This window comes from Plectropomus leopardus, chromosome 8, assembly GCF_008729295.1.
Source record: "Plectropomus leopardus isolate mb chromosome 8, YSFRI_Pleo_2.0, whole genome shotgun sequence".
NCBI lineage: Eukaryota > Metazoa > Chordata > Actinopteri > Perciformes > Serranidae > Plectropomus > Plectropomus leopardus.
In genome coordinates this window covers 3,064,100-3,081,291 of record NC_056470.1, presented here as the reverse complement: position 1 = coordinate 3,081,291, position 17,192 = coordinate 3,064,100, and the positions used below count along the sequence as shown (strand labels likewise).

The window sequence follows — 17,192 nt, the reverse complement described above, 5'->3', positions numbered from 1 at the left end:
TTGAGTACTTGAGAATGAGAATGAGCTGTCAATATCACCAGAACAATAGGACAGTAGGGAACTATTAAAAACAAGCATATTTAACATGCAGAGACACCTTTGATCTCACTTCATTTTGCCCTTGTGTGTTTGGATCATTATTTTGGCATACAAACCCAGTTAGAATTTATAAAATAGGTAACTCAGGCATGGTTATTATTTATCTTTTAGACCGGACTGCTGTGTTAAATTTCCTGCATTGTTCATAGAAAAGTAAGAGGTTCTATTTTTTTGTTCATCAAGTCAGTCACAAATGAAAAAAGAACTAAAGAAAAGTAAAAAAAGAGAATGAGAGAGCGCAAAACACAGGTTGTTAAATACAAAAGGCTTCAAGTTAGTGGGACTCCTCACCTATTAATCAGAGACTGTAGGTGAGTGGACTTAAAAAAGTAGTCTTTATTTGAAATGATTTTCCTGCTCTTCAGCAACAGACTGTGGCCACAGGCTGAGAACCACCACGTGGGACCGAAGTCTCTCATTGTGCCAGTGTTTCACAGAGTAGCAGCAACATAGCCATACAGTAATTCACACATTGGAACATACTTACATACCAAACTGACACAGGACATGAAACACACAGTGCAACATTCACATCTTATTCCTATGTACTCCTTTATATACAGCCAGGGTCCCAGGCTGAGACCTAGTGTTTCTTCGCCTTGTCCCTTTTCCTCTTCTCCTGGTATTCAAGGATCTTTTTGTGAAATATTCCTGAAGGACAAAGGGCAGGAGCTTCAATTAGTGCACTTTAAAAACATCATGTTGTTTCAATATGAATTCAAGACTTATAGTAACTTATAGTAAAATATGAAATGTTTCTGGATATAACTACACAGTAGCTGCAGTTGTATGGACAATTACTTCTTCAAACTGACTGAAATCATTCAGATAAGAGATTCCAACTTAACAGTTTGCATGAACACTAAGTAAAGTGATCCAATAAGATGTACAATTATGTGCCCTTAAAGCATTAATACAACTTTTTTTGGACTCCTGCAATGTGGTGCTGCTTGCTGTAAAATGTTTGACTTGCAGGAATTATAACTGAATGAGTATTTCTTTTTTTCACAGAAAAAAAGCAGTGGCTCCACCTGTTAGTGTAATTTTGCAGTAAGTAATGCAATTGTAACCTATATCAGTAGACAATCCAATCTATAGATTTTTCCAAAGTATTTTATATGCAGGCTACTGCTACTCAGAACGGTTGCCAAGCTTCTCCACACTTCAGCCAGTAGCAACAACATAACATAAGGCTACTGTTTCAAAATAAAGTAAAGTAAAAAGTAAATAAAAAAGTATTTATTAATCACCGCAGCCACATATTGATTTTACATTTTTGGAGCTGGACTGTTCATGAGGAATGCTATTGGAATATATATACTGTTTGGTTAGTGATTCCACCACACTAGCAGGGCGTAGAGTGTACTCTGGACACAGATGGAACAGCAGAATGCTAGGCACACTGAAAGTGAAACTTAACCATTTATTATTTATTATTGTGCTGGGTCTAGAAGTTAAGTAAAGGTAAGGTAAAACTTTTATGTCCCTGAGGGGCAATTTGGGATACAGGCAGTAGTCACAAGTACAACAAAACAGACATTACAAGTTCACGACACATAGTACCCAGTATCACACAGTCAGGGGTAAATCCTTTACATTAAGGGTTAATGCTTGTTAAGATATGTTGCTTGCTTCTGCAGCAGCTTCTCCTTTCACCCATCCATAATTTGTTTCCACAGTGCACTGTGGGACAATAGCGTCCACCACCTGCACACTCACCTAGTTAGAATTAGTTTGGAAATGAGGACATGGCTATTCGTCCTCCATCAGACCTCGATGCTGCACTGCGATTCACTAATGAGGTTCTGAGGAAGCCATGAGTCAAGTAATGATTGATATTTGGAGACTGGTCTGACAGATAGCTGCTGGACTGCCACTGGACTGATTGTTGGACTGATGCATTGAAACGCAGAGCTCTGACAGATGTAATGTGTGCAGCCAGCTAACGCAACATTCTACTGGATTATATTTTTGAGTTGGAGTAATTTTTTTTTGTGTGTGTGTGAATTGTTCCCTGCTCTCACCTTGCTCTGGTCCAGGCTGCTGCTGCTCCACCTCCTGGATGAACAGGTCAAACATCTGTGTCTGGATGAACTTCTTGACAAAGTGTCGGGTGGTCTTGGACTCAATGGCCTTGTAGAAACTTCTCTTCTCAAACACCCCCGGCTCTCCAGCGCAACCTTTTTTCACATACGAGCTGTAATGGCCGACTATTTTCACAAAGAAATGCAGGAAGGCTTCGGACACCACCCGGTTCATCTCCTCCACCTCTGTGAGGGAAGACAGAAGACATTTGTGATGATGGAACTTTATTTCTGCTCCTAGCTGATACACCAGGATTTGACTTTGGTTGTGTTCACTCACTTGATGCTTTTTGTCTGTTACTTAGAGCCTCTAGTATTTCAGTTTGGAGCTTCGGGGGCAGAATAGAGCTTTCGTCACCAATCTGGAAAAGGAACATTTTACAATTTTGACTGTTTTATCTTTGACTGCATGGTTTTCTGTGAATTTCAAAATTAGAAATGATCATTTGCTCAGATATTTTCGTTGATACAGCACTTACTGAAACAATGAAAGTCTCTGTTTTCTCCTCCGATAAGTCGACCACCAGCAGCTGTGTGACAGAGAAAACTAGAATTACCATCATGTGGTTGCAAGCCAGTCAAGTTGCACTTATAGTTTACATCCATGTCTGTGAAAACATGGATATGTTTGAACTCTTAAGTTATGGGCAATAACATGTACTATGAGGTCACAATGACCTTGACCTTTGACCTTCAATCACCAAAATCTCATCAGTTCATTCTTGAATCCAAGTGGGCATTTGTGCCAAATTTGAAGAAACTCCCTCAAAGCCATCTTTAGATATAATTTCATGAGAATGAGACAAATGCAAGGTAACAGTGGCTGTGACCTTTGATCTATGACCACCTAAATCTAAACAATTCATCCTTGAGTAAAAGTGAATGTTTGTGCCAAATTTGAAAAAAAAAAATCTGAAAGAAACCCTTCAGGGTGTTCGTGAGGTATGGTGTTCATGAAAATGGAAGAACGTAAAGACGGATGTATGGATAAACAACATGACAACCATGCTGGAGTGGACAGAATAAGAAGGTCGTAGAACCTGCTTCTGCACAAGTCAAGCAAAGTTTTTGCTGCTTATAAGGATGTTTTGTTGTGTTCTCCATAAAAACTCACATCACCCTGGTCAGTGACCAGGTCCAGCAGGTGTTTCTGGACTCCCAGCAGGTAAGGGGTGGGTGCCATCACTACATCGATCAGGATCTCAGGAACAATAGAGATCAAGGTGTGCTGCCAGGTGAAGGGGTAAAGGAGGGCTGCTACTGCATGAATGACCTGGGATAATGTGCTGCAGAGAGACAAGAGAGCTGATATCACAACCGATTCTAAACTGTTCAGATTTGATGCTTGATCACACACTCAAGTAATTTCATCTCTTCCTTATATTTGTGCTATATAGTAATTCAAATTATGCCTTCCTTCACTGCCGATGCCATGCCAATGACCCTAATGGCTAGACGTTTTCTCTAAGTCACCACATCAGCCAATCAGACTTCACAACTCTGTCAAAAGCACTTTCTAACCAGGCACAAACTCTGCACCATTTCAGTATCTGAATAATGGCTAACTTTGAAATGACAGAGGCTGATCAAACATTAAAAGGGGTTGGATAACTGAACTATAATAACTCACAATCTTAAATTAAATTCAAGGTCCATTCAACAGCACTGACTGCAGCAGTGACAAATCAGTCATGTTATCCTCACCACTTTGTGATTACACTCTCCTTTTTTTAACACTAATAATGTTTTTTATTCAATAATTCCAAACTTATATTTTGAGAATTATTTGATTAAAGATAAGTTACTATCAAAAAACATTCTCCCATGGGAGTTTTCACATTAAATCTTTCAATGAAAGGGAGGGTTATGCCATTTTATTCGCCTCAGGCTTCCAAGGTGAAACGTGCACATTTTATAGTTTAAGTTTAAAATATGAGGCAGATGAGTTTATATTAAACTGAGAATTGGTGTTTCTAACATAAGCCTTTAAAAGTACTGTTTAATGCTCATTTTGAGGTTTTTCTTTGGGGTTTCTACTAGACCATGTTTATGAACTTTAACGTTCAAAAAATGTGGTATTTTTCTTATAAAGTCTGCCTAAATAAATCTGTATTCACCTTCTGTTTGAAATGCTCCGTTTCAGCATCTGTCTCTTTCAGACCCCCTTTCAAAAAAGCCCAATCTGCTCTAATTGATTAGTGTTTCTGTGTCTTCCACACCTGTGCATTCAATGTCCTTGCACCATAATTACAGCCAGTGTATGACTGTAACTGCACAGCAGCAGATTATGTCTTTGCATAGTGTATCTGTGACATCAAAACTTCACAAAAGTCCTAACAATGCGTTTGAAGTCACTGTGGAAAACACAAAGTTGAATAGGTCTCCATGTCATCTATATCTGTGTGAGTGTACAGGAGAGCGTATCTTACCCCAGTTCATCCGCGATGAAAATGATCCGCCTCTCCAAGACAGCGGCAGCAAACACTAGCAACACCTCCTCATCTGTCAGACAGCCGAACAGCGTGGCGAAGTTCACGTGTTCCAGCCAGGAATCCAGCGGTCGGGTCAGCCTGATGATCTAGTGGAGAGTAACCACTGTCACAAATATGTCAACAGTGGAACCAGCATGTCAACTGACAAGGCACCGACCTCCAACTCTTGCTATACCCTGTCTGATTCTGAAGACACTAAGCCAGTGATACTAAACTTATGGCCCAGGGGCCAAAAACAGCCATTTTCTAATTCACGATAAAAAAAAGCAATTCACACTGGGAATTGTTTTTGTACTTTTAGTATACCTAAGTGTCAAAATGCGTAAAACATCATCAAAATAGAGCTTGTTTATCAAAAAAGGGCCAGTGGAGGATCCCCCACGCCCCCCGACCGAGGTCCTAGCCAAGATCCTAATGTCCTAAATTCAGAGAAACTGCCTTAAAATCCTAGAATTGTTGTAATTTCCTAGAAATCTCCTAAAATACAAAGAATGTCATAATTCCTAGAAACCTAAAATACTAGAATTGTATTGAAACCTGAGACATGTCCTAAAATCCTAAAAACGTCCTGAAATTTGAGAAATCCCCTAAAATCCTTAAACATCTAAAAGCACTAAAAATGCCCTAAAGTCGTAGAAATGTCCTATAAATCTAGAAATGTCCTTTAATTCTAGAAATGTCCTAAAATTCTAGGAACATCCTAAAATCCTTTAAATGTCCTAAAATCCTAGAAAAGTCCTAAAAATCCTAGAAATGTCCTATGATTCTAAAAACGTCCCTAAATCCTAAATAAGGCTTGAAATCTTAGAAACATGTATGGGGCTGCTGGACTGGTCCTGGCCTCCTGTCATTTTGCAAATGTGCCCCAAAGCAAAGCCAGTTGAGTATCCCTGCACTAAGCCTTTCTTTGTTCTAAAGGAAGGGATGAGCTTCAGGTTACTTTTAGAGCTTTTCAAATTTTTTCCTCCATTCCGTATTATTATTTCGTATTTAGAACAACACTGCCATCATGAGCCCTGTCGGTGAACCCTGTCTTTGTCCTTCCTTCACCCTGAGGGCTGGTCACAGGGAGTACAGCTCAAACAATGGCCACAATCAGTAAATACTCGAGATAACTGCTCAAACATGGTATGCAGCCGGATTGGAGTGTTAGGTTTCTGCTCTGAGGTAAAGGTTAGGTAATTTGAAACAGGTTCAGACACGACTCCACATGAACACACCCACCTGGAAGATCTCACTATTTAAAGTCACTGGCCTACAGTGCACTCATGCTCTGCTCTGTCAGCATGTGTAGATTTTTTTCTAAAAAGCTGGGGACTTTCCTTGCAGTGTATGCTCAGTGTTTGCCTCTTGTGTCACTAAATGTAGTCATAGTTCTTTAACACAGCTTGGCTGAGGTCCCAACTGACTGCTAGATATTGGGACATCCTCTGGATTACTGTGGATTGAGATCCCAGCTGCTCTCGTTATTTATAGCTGTCTGAAATCTCTGACTTACATGTATTCTGTCTAGATTTAGAAACTTTTGACATCTTTTTCACTTTAAAGGAAATTGTGGTTTGTTTACAATATAGTTTTTATTTAGTAGTGCTCAAGGTTTCTGCATAGTTCAGTTCAGTTGTATTTTGGCATTTCCAACCTGGACCCTATTTTCCCGTTTTCTTGCGTCTAAGGCAGTCATGTCCAAAGTATGGCCAGGGGGCCAATTGTGGCCCTCAGACTAATTTTAAACAGTCCTCAGCTTGTCTTTCAAAATATAATTTATAACTGAAACAACACTGGCTAATCAAGCACTTTGCATTTATGGTCATTCACCTAACGATGGCAGGACTATCACAGAGTGTGTAATGTGTTTTCATAAACAGATGGTAAACAAGCAAACTAGCGGTTACCTAACAGTAGATGTTTCATGCTACGTAGCAGGTGGCCACAGCAAAGAAGCATTTTACACTGCTTACTCCACCTGCTAATGACTATAAACTTATTTTGTAGTCATTAGCAGGTGGAGTTTTAAATCATTTTAGTCTTTGCACCTCTTGTCTGCACTTTTGCTATTTTTAATAGTGATTTTTTAAATCTATTTTTTAAAATCATTTAGTAATTGATTTTACCTTTTATATCTTATCTCTTTTATGATAAATCTGTATCTTTTATTATGTTTGAATCTATTATTGCTGTAAAGCACTTGCCCTATTGTATGAAATGTGCTAAAGAAACTAAGCTGCCTTGCCTTGCATAAGGTCAACAGAGAAGGCTGCTGTTTTGCTGTTGAAAGAACAGTTGTGGTTGTGTCATTTGTATGTGATTTTCTTGTTAATAACTCAAATAATGAGAGGAACAGCTGGCCCATTTTCAAAAAAGTTTGCACATCCCAGGTCTAAGTGACGAATTAGAACAATTTTTGAAATTGATCCAGTATTGAGACAGCACTGCAGCCACCACCAATTTACATCCTCTGAAAGTGTTTGTTTTTGCCACTGACAGAATCAGATTGTTATTGTTACAGTAAGTGTCGACAACATTATAAAAAGGATCCAGAGGTCTACCTCATTGTTCAAGAGTAAGATCCTTTTTGTTTCACAACCGTCTTGGTTTATCTCTCCACTATTCTAACAACCAACAACTCTGGTTTGGTTGAAATAAAGTCTTAATTCACCCAGCTGGATGTGAAAATATGCTGGTTCTATACATGCTAAAATTACCGTTTATTTTAATGGAGTCTGGTTAATTTGGCAACAGCAATTTCAGGGCTATTTTTGGTAAAACAAAAAGGATCTTACTCTTTAACAAAGAAGAAGAATCATTTCCATAATGTTGTCAGACACTGACAATAACAATCTGGGCCTGTCACTGACAAAAACAAACATTTTCAGTGGACGTACATTGATTCTGCAGGAATTACAGAGCAGCATTTGGCTGTTGCTGTCTGCAGTGCTCTAAATACTGGACTAATCTAAAAAATGTTATTCTCATTAGTTACTTAGACATAAAAACATGGGAAAATAGGTTCCAGTAAGGAAAACTAAACTAAAATTAAAGTAACTCTTTAATATTTGTGCCACTGTCATTTTAGTGAAATTGTATGTAAAAAGTGGATGGATTAACCACTAAAAGTCTGATGCATTCAGTGATGAAAGTATTGTCAATTGTGAGATAATGAATTCCCAGCAACTGTAGTGAACAGCAGTGACAGTGTTTTCTGCAGGTCTGATTGGTGCTTTCTGAACCTCCACAATAAAGCCTCCAGCAGCATAATTCTTCTTTTAGTTTTTGAGTGTAGAACATCTCCTGATGGCCCACAATCAGATACAGAAACATTTTGGTTCTAACATTGCTGCACACAGCTGGCAAGAGACAAGATTTCAGACTGACAAATTAAATGTGAGCCTTAATACCCAAGAATGCCTTTTATGGAGGAAACTGAACTCAATGCATTTGAAGATTCTGCAGGATACTGACATTTCAGTCAGATGATTTAACCTATCACATTAGGTGATAGAACTGAGAGTGTAGAAAAAAGCTGTGTGCAGTGGGTGTGTTACTATTCAAATTTACTTTCAATTCCAAATATGTTTGCCCTACTTGGAGGCTTGTTTTCAACCTGTTTGATAATGTAACTGCTCGTGTTTCTTTGTGCAAGCAGCTTTTTCTAAGAGATGTTGCCTCATTCAGAGATTAAACAAACAACTTTGTGAAAAAGGGGCAGCAGGATCGCATCTGGTGTCCCTCAAACTATTGCTGCTCATGGAAGGGAATATTTAAAAATGAGGAACTTCGAACTAAAGATTGTGGTATAAAAGATCCAGATCCAAGCACCCAAGATGGTTTGAAAAGCATAAAAGGCCTTAAGTTCATCGGGCTAGAAAGATTAAAAATTCCACTAACCTGTATCGGCTTGCACCTTCTTCAGGAACATCCCATATTTCAGAAGGCACAAGCCTATGCAAATTGGTGTTTTCAATGTAACAATTCTTTGTATTATCATATATCTCTTCATCTGACTGAGTTTGCCACTGAACAAAAATAGAGTGTCCCTTAAAATATTACTGAGCTGGTTGTTAAAACAAGGATCTGCAGCTCATCTATTAATTTCACTGCTGCACCAGAAATTGTTGGAGTAATTTCAGTAAAACTGAGCTAATCTGAGTCATAAAAGTTAAAATCTGATATAAAGCCTATCAGGTTTCATGATACACTGCCACCAAGACAAGAAGAGAAATTCCTCTGAGGATCTGCACAGTCATCGGTTACTGTATTTACTTCTGATAGCTATATCACTGAGCTCTTATCAGACTTATGAGCGGGAGGAGGGGTTTTGGTCTGACCTCAGTGCCCGACTCAGGAATGAAGCTCTTAATCTCCACAGTGTTTCCTGGAGCTGGGAATGGAGCCTCCCTCAGCTTCTGCATGAATGGGTAGATCATGGCCATGGAAATCTGCCGCCGCTTCTCCACCTCATCAAATATCTGCACACAAACACACCATCATACATCATACAGTACTGATAAACACTACTGTTACCCAAACTTCTTCATAAACCCAGCCTATGACTGAAACCTGTTTAGTCACTATGCTGAACTGTGGCCAGCTTGCTGCAGACAGTCCGTGGTTGTGTCTATAATGTGAGTTCCTGGATAGTAAATGTTCATCTGCCATTTTCTGTCCATCCAAGTAATATTTGTTCTTTGAGTGTAATTAAGCAACATTTTACACAACATGGTTCTGATATGTTTGAGTCAAAAGATTGAGGACTGCTGTAATTTAATAAATTGAACATTCTAATCATGCTGTTTTCAACACTTTGCTGTTCTGGATCACCTGAAGTGGCACTGTGCTAGTTGAGTCACTGTGGGTGTATATGTGTTCATGACCCAGCCACACTGTGTTTTGCAGTACCAAACAAGCGCCACAAAATAGCAATACGTACATTTGAGGTAATGAACAGCACCTGTGCAAGTAAGGGGATGATGGGAAGAGACTGTGTCCTGAAATGCTACATGACTCTTCATTTGAAATGGATACAGGAAGTACTGAGTTTGCAACAAGAGCACATTTTTAAGAACAATTTAACAGGGCAAACATATGGATCAAAAAAGAAGGAAGCTTAATACAAAAATATGACCATCTCAAAACTGTCATTTATCAAAGAAGCCCTCTGTAAATAAGTCCCCACTATGAGCACAGCTCTGACAGCTTTTTTGGAAAGCCCAGAAAATCTTCTATCTTTTAAACACAATGGAAGAACCTATAATTTGTACAGGCTAGGGCGATTTATCTACACGATCGATTACAGAAACACGTCAATTTGAAAAACATGCGTTGTTGCCATATGGTAAATTGCACCGTGTCAGAGGATGGATTCCTCAGGAGAGCAAGCTGCATCCCATGGCTGAGGCTTAAATGACCTATCACAAAAGGACAGTGTTCTGCACAGACACCTGAGGACGGCAGACAGCACTGCCCTGTTTACTTTCTGTCCCCACCCAAGCATAATATACATGGATTATCAACACATGGAACTTGCCTCTGTTTGTATATGTTACATTAACTTTCAGCACCACTACTAACTTTACACCATGCATCACCTATCATTGGTGTTTGGACGTTTTATAGTTTCCGTTTGCTTTAACTTTATGCACGAGTGAGAAAACAGTTATTTTCCTGGCCACAGATGGATGCTCAGTTCAGGGAAAGGGCTGCTGTGATATACATTTATTTATGTCTCATTGCAATATGTCACAATTAAACAAATTTTAAAATATACCACAATTATCATTGTGCTTAAGAGAAGATATGATGGTATAAAATAAAATGGTTTAAATATTAATGAGAATAGTTCTTCCTGAACCCATCAGTATATGTCACAGGTGAAAAAGGGAAGAACTCCTTATTGGAAACACGTGATTCAGAATGACTGAAGCACCTGATAAATAAAGGAACAGTGGTGAAGAACTAAATAATGACTGCTGATCTTAAAGTTGATGGCACTACCACTAATAAAATACACCTACTTGGTTACAAATTCACATTTTTGAGTTTCCTTTAGTTAGTTAGTTTTGAAATGACAGTTTTGGAAATTCAAAATTTTCAGCTAAGTTTAGTTGCATTAAGAAATAATGTAAAAGTTATTAAAAAAGATGAGCCCATTTAGACATGCTGAGTTGGACGCACCTTGGAGAAGAGGCCAAAACACGCCAACGAGCTGATGATGCAATATGCCTCAGGTGGTCGAGCTCCTTTCCCTCCAGGCTGCAGATTGGACAGTCAAAGAGGATATTTAATGAACACTGGAAAAGGAGATCCAACTGATGACATAGCGACAATACCTTCAGTCTACACACTGACCAGTAACCTCCTGCAGTATCCATTTCTCCTGCTGCCGTCAATCTCAGTCAGAACAAAAGAGAACGTCTCACTGGAAATACATCAGGAAAACTCAGAACGAGGGATATACACTGATGACCAATGAACACAACCATGAATACAGGAATTAAAGTTATCAAAGAGATGAAACATCTGACAAAGGAGCAGCTGTACCTGTGGTATTCAGTCAAAGGAGCCCAGTTGATGCCCTCTGGGAAACAAAAGAGAGTGATGGCCTTAAGCGTCTTCTCCTCCTCCTCCTTCTGAAACCTCGCCATCCCATCTCTCTGAAAGTAAACAACCACACAGCTGCTCTTTGAAAAAACAAATCAATGTTTGCACTACACGGTATGAACATCCCTTTTAAATTTTCCATGCTTAACGATGGTAACAACATTTCCCACTTCTCCTGCAAGACACCTCAGTTCCAGTGGCTGCACCTGACTAACTCAGTTAAACATCTGGAGGATATAAGCTGGTAATTTGGACTTGGTTGTGGCACACGTAAAGGCAGAAATGTAGGTCCCTTTCACAACAAGACTAATTACCCCACTTCTGTAATGATGCATGTCGGTGAGAAACCTTTTTTTTTTTTTTTTTTTTTTTTTTTTTTAATTTTTAGCAAGTATTTTTTGGGCTTTCATTGCCTTTGATGGACAGGACAGTTTAAGCGTGTAAAAGAAAGAGAGAGAGAGGGGGCAACATGCAGCAAAGGGTCGAGGCCAGGAAAAAAACCCACAGCTGCTGTGGCAAGGATACAACCTTTGTATATGGGGCGCCACTCTATCCACTGAGCCACCAGGCGCCCCAGAAATCTCTTTTTAAGGGTGTTTTCGCACTTGGTCTATTTAGCCTTCCAAGCTTACTCAGACCAGTGACTCTCCAGACACTCTCTCAGACACTCCAAACGAGCTCAGATCCCTCTGAAGCAAACTAAAGTTTGGTTTACTTTAGGTCCATATTGCAGACGGACAGATGGATGAATAGATAGATAAATAAATGGATAGATGCAGATACACATATGTTTATAGTGTGAACAGAAAAGGGATTGAGACCCCATCAGAGCTGAAGTGGACCAGAAATGAGACCTGAGTCCTCTTTCAAATGACCTCACAATATGATTACAAAAAAGAACGGGGTCTCTTTTCTGTTGGTCTATTTTTTGGTCTACTTTGAGAGGACTGAGTTCAGTTCTTTCAAAGAGGACTACATGTGAAAACATCCATAGACATCTGAGGTCACAGGTGCTACTCATGCAGTCAAAGCTGAACGGTGGAGGCAGAAAAATCATTCAACACCCACAACAAGATGGCCATACCCAGTGCTGCTGTAGCAGCATCACAGCTGCAGCACTATCAACCATAACCACAAACTCACTGCCATCAAACCAGAGGCTGAAGAGTGGTTATGACTCATATTTGTCTAATGAACATTACTGAATATATGGTTCCTAATTCTAGGATTCCACTGGGTCCTATAACAGTGTTATACATGGAGGTGTGAAATCAAATGAGTTAGATTTTTTTAAGAAAAAAATCAGCTGTCTTATTGTGGTTTAAACTTCTCACAACCACCAACTTTAGTCACCCTGTGCAGCTTTAGCCAATATATATGAGACAGCATTCTTCAAACACACCAGTTTGGTGAGTGGCCCTACACTTGCCTTATGCAAACAATAAAGTTTGAGACACTCAGGGACGGAGTGTCAATTCCTATTTGTTACATGCTACAATGTCCTTTCAAAATAAACTTCCGTGTTCCCAGGAAACATAGGTTTCAACAACAACTTTAGGTTTAGGCAACAAAATAAAATCACGGTTTGGGGTAAAATTACATTTGTTTATGTAAATTTACTTATGTAAGTAACTTTATGAATATGGCACTTATGTCACCTGTGTTATGTCAGAACACACAGTTTTGTCTTTTACAAGAGGAGAGTGCATAACTATGTAATCTGTGAGACCCCAGGTTTGGTTTTATGTAGTAGCTCAACCTACATATATGTAGTAGGTCATATATACCTTCTCACATCATACTGACCTTTGGGAACTGGTAGGTGATCAGAGGTTCATAGCTGCTGCCATCCTTGGTCTTCTTCAGGCTAACCACCACCAGATACTCAAAGAAGTACTGACCACTGACGTAGCGCAGCTGTCGGGATGTGTTGTCTGCCACTGACGGGCCCGGAGGCTCTGTAGGCTCAGGATCTTTGACTCCTACACAGAAATGTAGAAATGCATTGTGCTTGTGATCCAGACTAAAAGGTTTGCAGGCCTCACTAGATCTGCTCTTGATCCTGACCTGTTACGGTTTGTACTGGAGTAGGGCCATGCCTTTCAGTCCTGACACACTACAGGCCTGTGACCTCACACTCCCTGCTGTGGAGACTGGAACAATTACTAAACACAGGAGGAGCTTTGGATGTGATGGTGGAGAGAGTTGGCCAACAAGACAGAGCCAAATCTTTAAGAATGCCTTTGATGAACAACACTATTCTTTCTCAGCGATCCTTGTTTTAAAATTCGACTTCTATGCCGGCAGAACACAACCAAACCTGACAACCACACTTTAACAACACAACTCCAGGATGCTGCTCACCAAGAAACAGCTCCAGTATGTAATTGTTAAACTTTTCCTTTAAATTATTTTTCCAACTAGGCTTGGGTGGTATGATGGTGTTACAGTATGCCTGGTTATTAGGAAATTCTCAAGGTATGTTTTTTTTAATACTGTCATAAATAAGGTGCTCCTCTTTCTATTAAACTCACTGTATGTAGTGCACAGCACGCTCCAAAGCTCAGTTTCTGGTGTCTACTGGTGGAACAGGCAGCTGAGCTGAAAGACACTGTGACACCCAGTGGTGGAGGGAGAAGTTACAGGACTGTAAACAGCTGACGGCCAGCAATTAAGGATTTATTTTGACCAAACTGGAGCTGGTGATTTTTGGAACAGTAGACTTACTAACTTGATTACTAACAAAAGTAACCAAGAAGTTTGGGTGGATTTTATTTTGTTTCTGTCGAGTTTGAATGAAGTGTGTTTAATGATGAGTAAACAAGTCAATTCTCTTCAGTCTTCCATGACCCAGAGTAGGCTGAATTCAAAAGGTGTACAGATGTATTTCTCTGTTAAATAAGGAAAATAGGAGTAAGAATATTACTTTTCTTAACATTTTGTGGGTTTCTATTGTGTATTTATTAGTCTGAAAAACTGAAAGTAAGTAGCGCACCTCTTCAGGAGGTCACACACTTGTACGGTCATACACCATGTAGACAGGAAGTAGTCTGATGAAACGGCAAACCATTAGAATCAATCAGACCATACACTGCATGATTTCACCCCCTTACTGTCAACAGTGACCAGCTTAGACCAGAATGGACTCAGTCCAACTTGATCTGATCGATCGTGATGCCCACATTGCCACAACTTTGTATATTATAGTAAAGTATCTCCCCACCTTCAAAGAGTCACCTCAGACTGCATCTCCTGAGAAAATCTTAAACTCAATGTGTATCCCATTATCATGATACTATTTTACAGTGTTTGTAGAAATGATTTAATTCTTATGAATTTGTTATCATGTGCTGATGGGTGTTGTTAACATAGTTTATAGGTGTGTAACACTGTGGTTGTAAAATGAATTCATTGTTACAGTACAGTCAGTATTATGAGGTAATATTTTTGAATATTTCTACTGATAATCATGCTGTCGCTGTTGTTGAAAACTGATGGAGGAGTCAGAGTGTGATGTCTCAATATCCACTATGATATACAATTGTCACTCTGCTGATGGAATTATTTTATTACAACACATGTTTTCCCACAGACGCTGGCCCAGAGTCCTCCACCCATCCATCTCTCCTGCTAACAGCTCTCTACTGCTGCGTTCAGAGACCATTATTCACCCCACAGACAGCCCAGCTTCGTCCTGTCTTCTTCACTGGCTACCAGCCTGTTCACGTGTTCTCTGCTGCATTCCTCTCTTTTTGTCTAAAATAAAGGCACAACAGCAAGAGCTTTTTTTCCTTGTGTCTTGTGTGTTTTAGGCCTGCTGGTGCAGCTCCCAGTTCTTGAGAGTGTTTCCACACTGACACAGCTGTTTGTGAATGTGGCAACAAAGCAGGCTACTCTTTATGTGCTGTACAAATTACAGCTAACGATCCAGGTGTCAAAAACACGGGGTCATTAGAAAAACTAAAACCACTACACTATGTCACTGATCCAATAAAATAGTGCTCCAAAAACTCCTACTTTTGTGAAACTTACATGTGTTGCTTAACCCTTTGAAAACCATAGTAAACTGCCTGATTTTTTTTTTCAAAAATATGGGGAAAAGGCAATGAGAGAGGTAAGACAAAATGACCACAAAATTGGCAAAAATAATTGTAATAATAATAATAATACCTCTCTTTTTGTCTAAAATAAAGGCACAACAGCAAGAGCTTTTTTTCCTTGTGTCTTGTGTGTTTTAGGCCTGCTGGTGCAGCTCCCAGTTCTTGAGAGTGTTTCCACACTGACACAGCTGTTTGTGAATGTGGCAACAAAGCAGGCTACTCTTTTTTCTAAATTCACCAATTTTCTGCAATTTTTGGAACATCTGTAGCCAAGTTGCCTGAAATTTGATCATGGCTTTTACCTTTTAAATAGCTCTACACATTACATTGCACATTACAGATTATGCTGTGATCCCCTCAAAATGACTCAAGTGACTGAGAATGTCCCACTTTATTGAATATAATTCCTGAAAAAGAATTCTCCTTCTCACACCCCTCTCTTTAGCTCCTTTTACGCTGCAAGGTGGGAATATCACAACATTATGCCGCCTCACTTTTCTGCAAAAAAAGGTCCAGTCGCAGAGTGAGGGGATAGAGTTGTCTCTACTTTGAGCTGGCAATGGAGGTAGTAATAGCGCAGCATCAAGTACTATTTAAAAGGAACAGCTGGCAGGATGGGATCATGAGCAGAAAGGTGTGATGCTTTATGCAACATGTTGTGCAACTGACCCATGCAGCAAGCAGTAGTAAGCAGCTAACTAAAAGAAGAGGAATAGCAGCCGTAAATGTCTGAGAGCCAGGAATTCCTTTTTTTGTCATGTTTCCATGGTTGTGACTGTTTGGTGTGTTTTTATTGGTATGGAAAGAAAGAATGGATGCCATACAGCAAATGGCCGCAGGTCAGGGTCGAACCTGTGACCGCTACAGCAAGGACTAAGAAAATATCAGCAGTGGTTAAACCCCTAATCAAAGTTTGACTCATCATCCAGCACCACCTTTCCCACTTCTGACTGGACACTAAGGTAACAGTGAACAAGACAAAAGAATTTAATGCACTGTAATACTCACTATCTCTTTTGCCCTTGCGGAAGGAGGACCACATAGCACTGAACCTCTTGAGGGCTCCTTGTCGTCCATCTTCATCTTCAGCTGACGGGATGGCTGCTGAAGAAACAAAAGCAGCAGCTGCTCAATGAAACCGTCACATAACAACACTCACTTCCCTTGATAGCTTCCTGTGTTTGTAGTGCTTCGGCTGATTAGGTTTCTGCTCAGGCTGAAAGCAAGTGAAACTAGTTTGCTTCACATTATGTTGCCAACATTCGTACTGAGTACACAGATCAAATATGGAGATGTAGATTATGCTGCAGAAATGAAGTCTCTGTATATTTTCTTTTCTTTGGGATTTAAGCTATAAATACTCCAAAGACAGAAATTGGTGGACTATTCCTTTGAGAGGGATTAGACATAAAATGACAAACTCTAATTATGAACCCAAGTGTAGGCCTTGTTACTCCAGCTACTGTACTAAGTGTGTTTCCCAGCCACATCAGAGATGAGGTTACCTTTGGGCTGTTGACATGGACAACACAGACAGGAGTTGGCTGAGTAAATGGTTCTGCTTCCTTCCCTTACAAACATGTTTGATAAATACTGTTAACCTGCATCACTACATCACAACACTGATTTCATGTTATGCGTGTGTCCACTTGTACTCAACCAAAAGTGGAGTGAGAAACATCTTGAGAGACATTTCAGGAAGTCTTTGAAAAGCAGGGCTGATTTTGAAAAGCCAAACAAACCTAACAAGGATTCATTTGTTTCATAAAGAACATGATGCGGTCACACTAATGGCTCCCACACACACTAAAAGACTTTAA

General features: G+C 39.7%; 1 protein-coding gene across 4 annotated transcripts in view; it reads right to left on the bottom strand.

The window, feature by feature from the left end:
- Positions 1–411: 411 nt before the first annotated feature.
- Positions 412–17,192, bottom strand: part of LOC121946812 (DENN domain-containing protein 2D-like) — a 35,419-nt gene continuing 18,638 nt past the window's right edge. For 3 of the 4 annotated variants that reach the window (XM_042491577.1, XM_042491578.1, XM_042491579.1), the window contains 12 exons: positions 16,381–16,476; positions 13,079–13,254; positions 11,213–11,325; positions 11,021–11,090; positions 10,847–10,924; positions 9,001–9,141; positions 4,613–4,761; positions 3,298–3,469; positions 2,663–2,713; positions 2,464–2,545; positions 2,124–2,369; positions 412–750 (listed from right to left, as the gene is read on the bottom strand). In XM_042491577.1, the coding sequence (XP_042347511.1) occupies positions 683–750; positions 2,124–2,369; positions 2,464–2,545; positions 2,663–2,713; positions 3,298–3,469; positions 4,613–4,761; positions 9,001–9,141; positions 10,847–10,924; positions 11,021–11,090; positions 11,213–11,325; positions 13,079–13,254; positions 16,381–16,476 (1,442 nt within the window). In that variant the 3' untranslated portion in view covers positions 412–682. The remainder of the gene's footprint in view (positions 751–2,123; positions 2,370–2,463; positions 2,546–2,662; positions 2,714–3,297; positions 3,470–4,612; positions 4,762–9,000; positions 9,142–10,846; positions 10,925–11,020; positions 11,091–11,212; positions 11,326–13,078; positions 13,255–16,380; positions 16,477–17,192) is intronic. The other variant, XM_042491580.1, reaches the window with a different exon arrangement.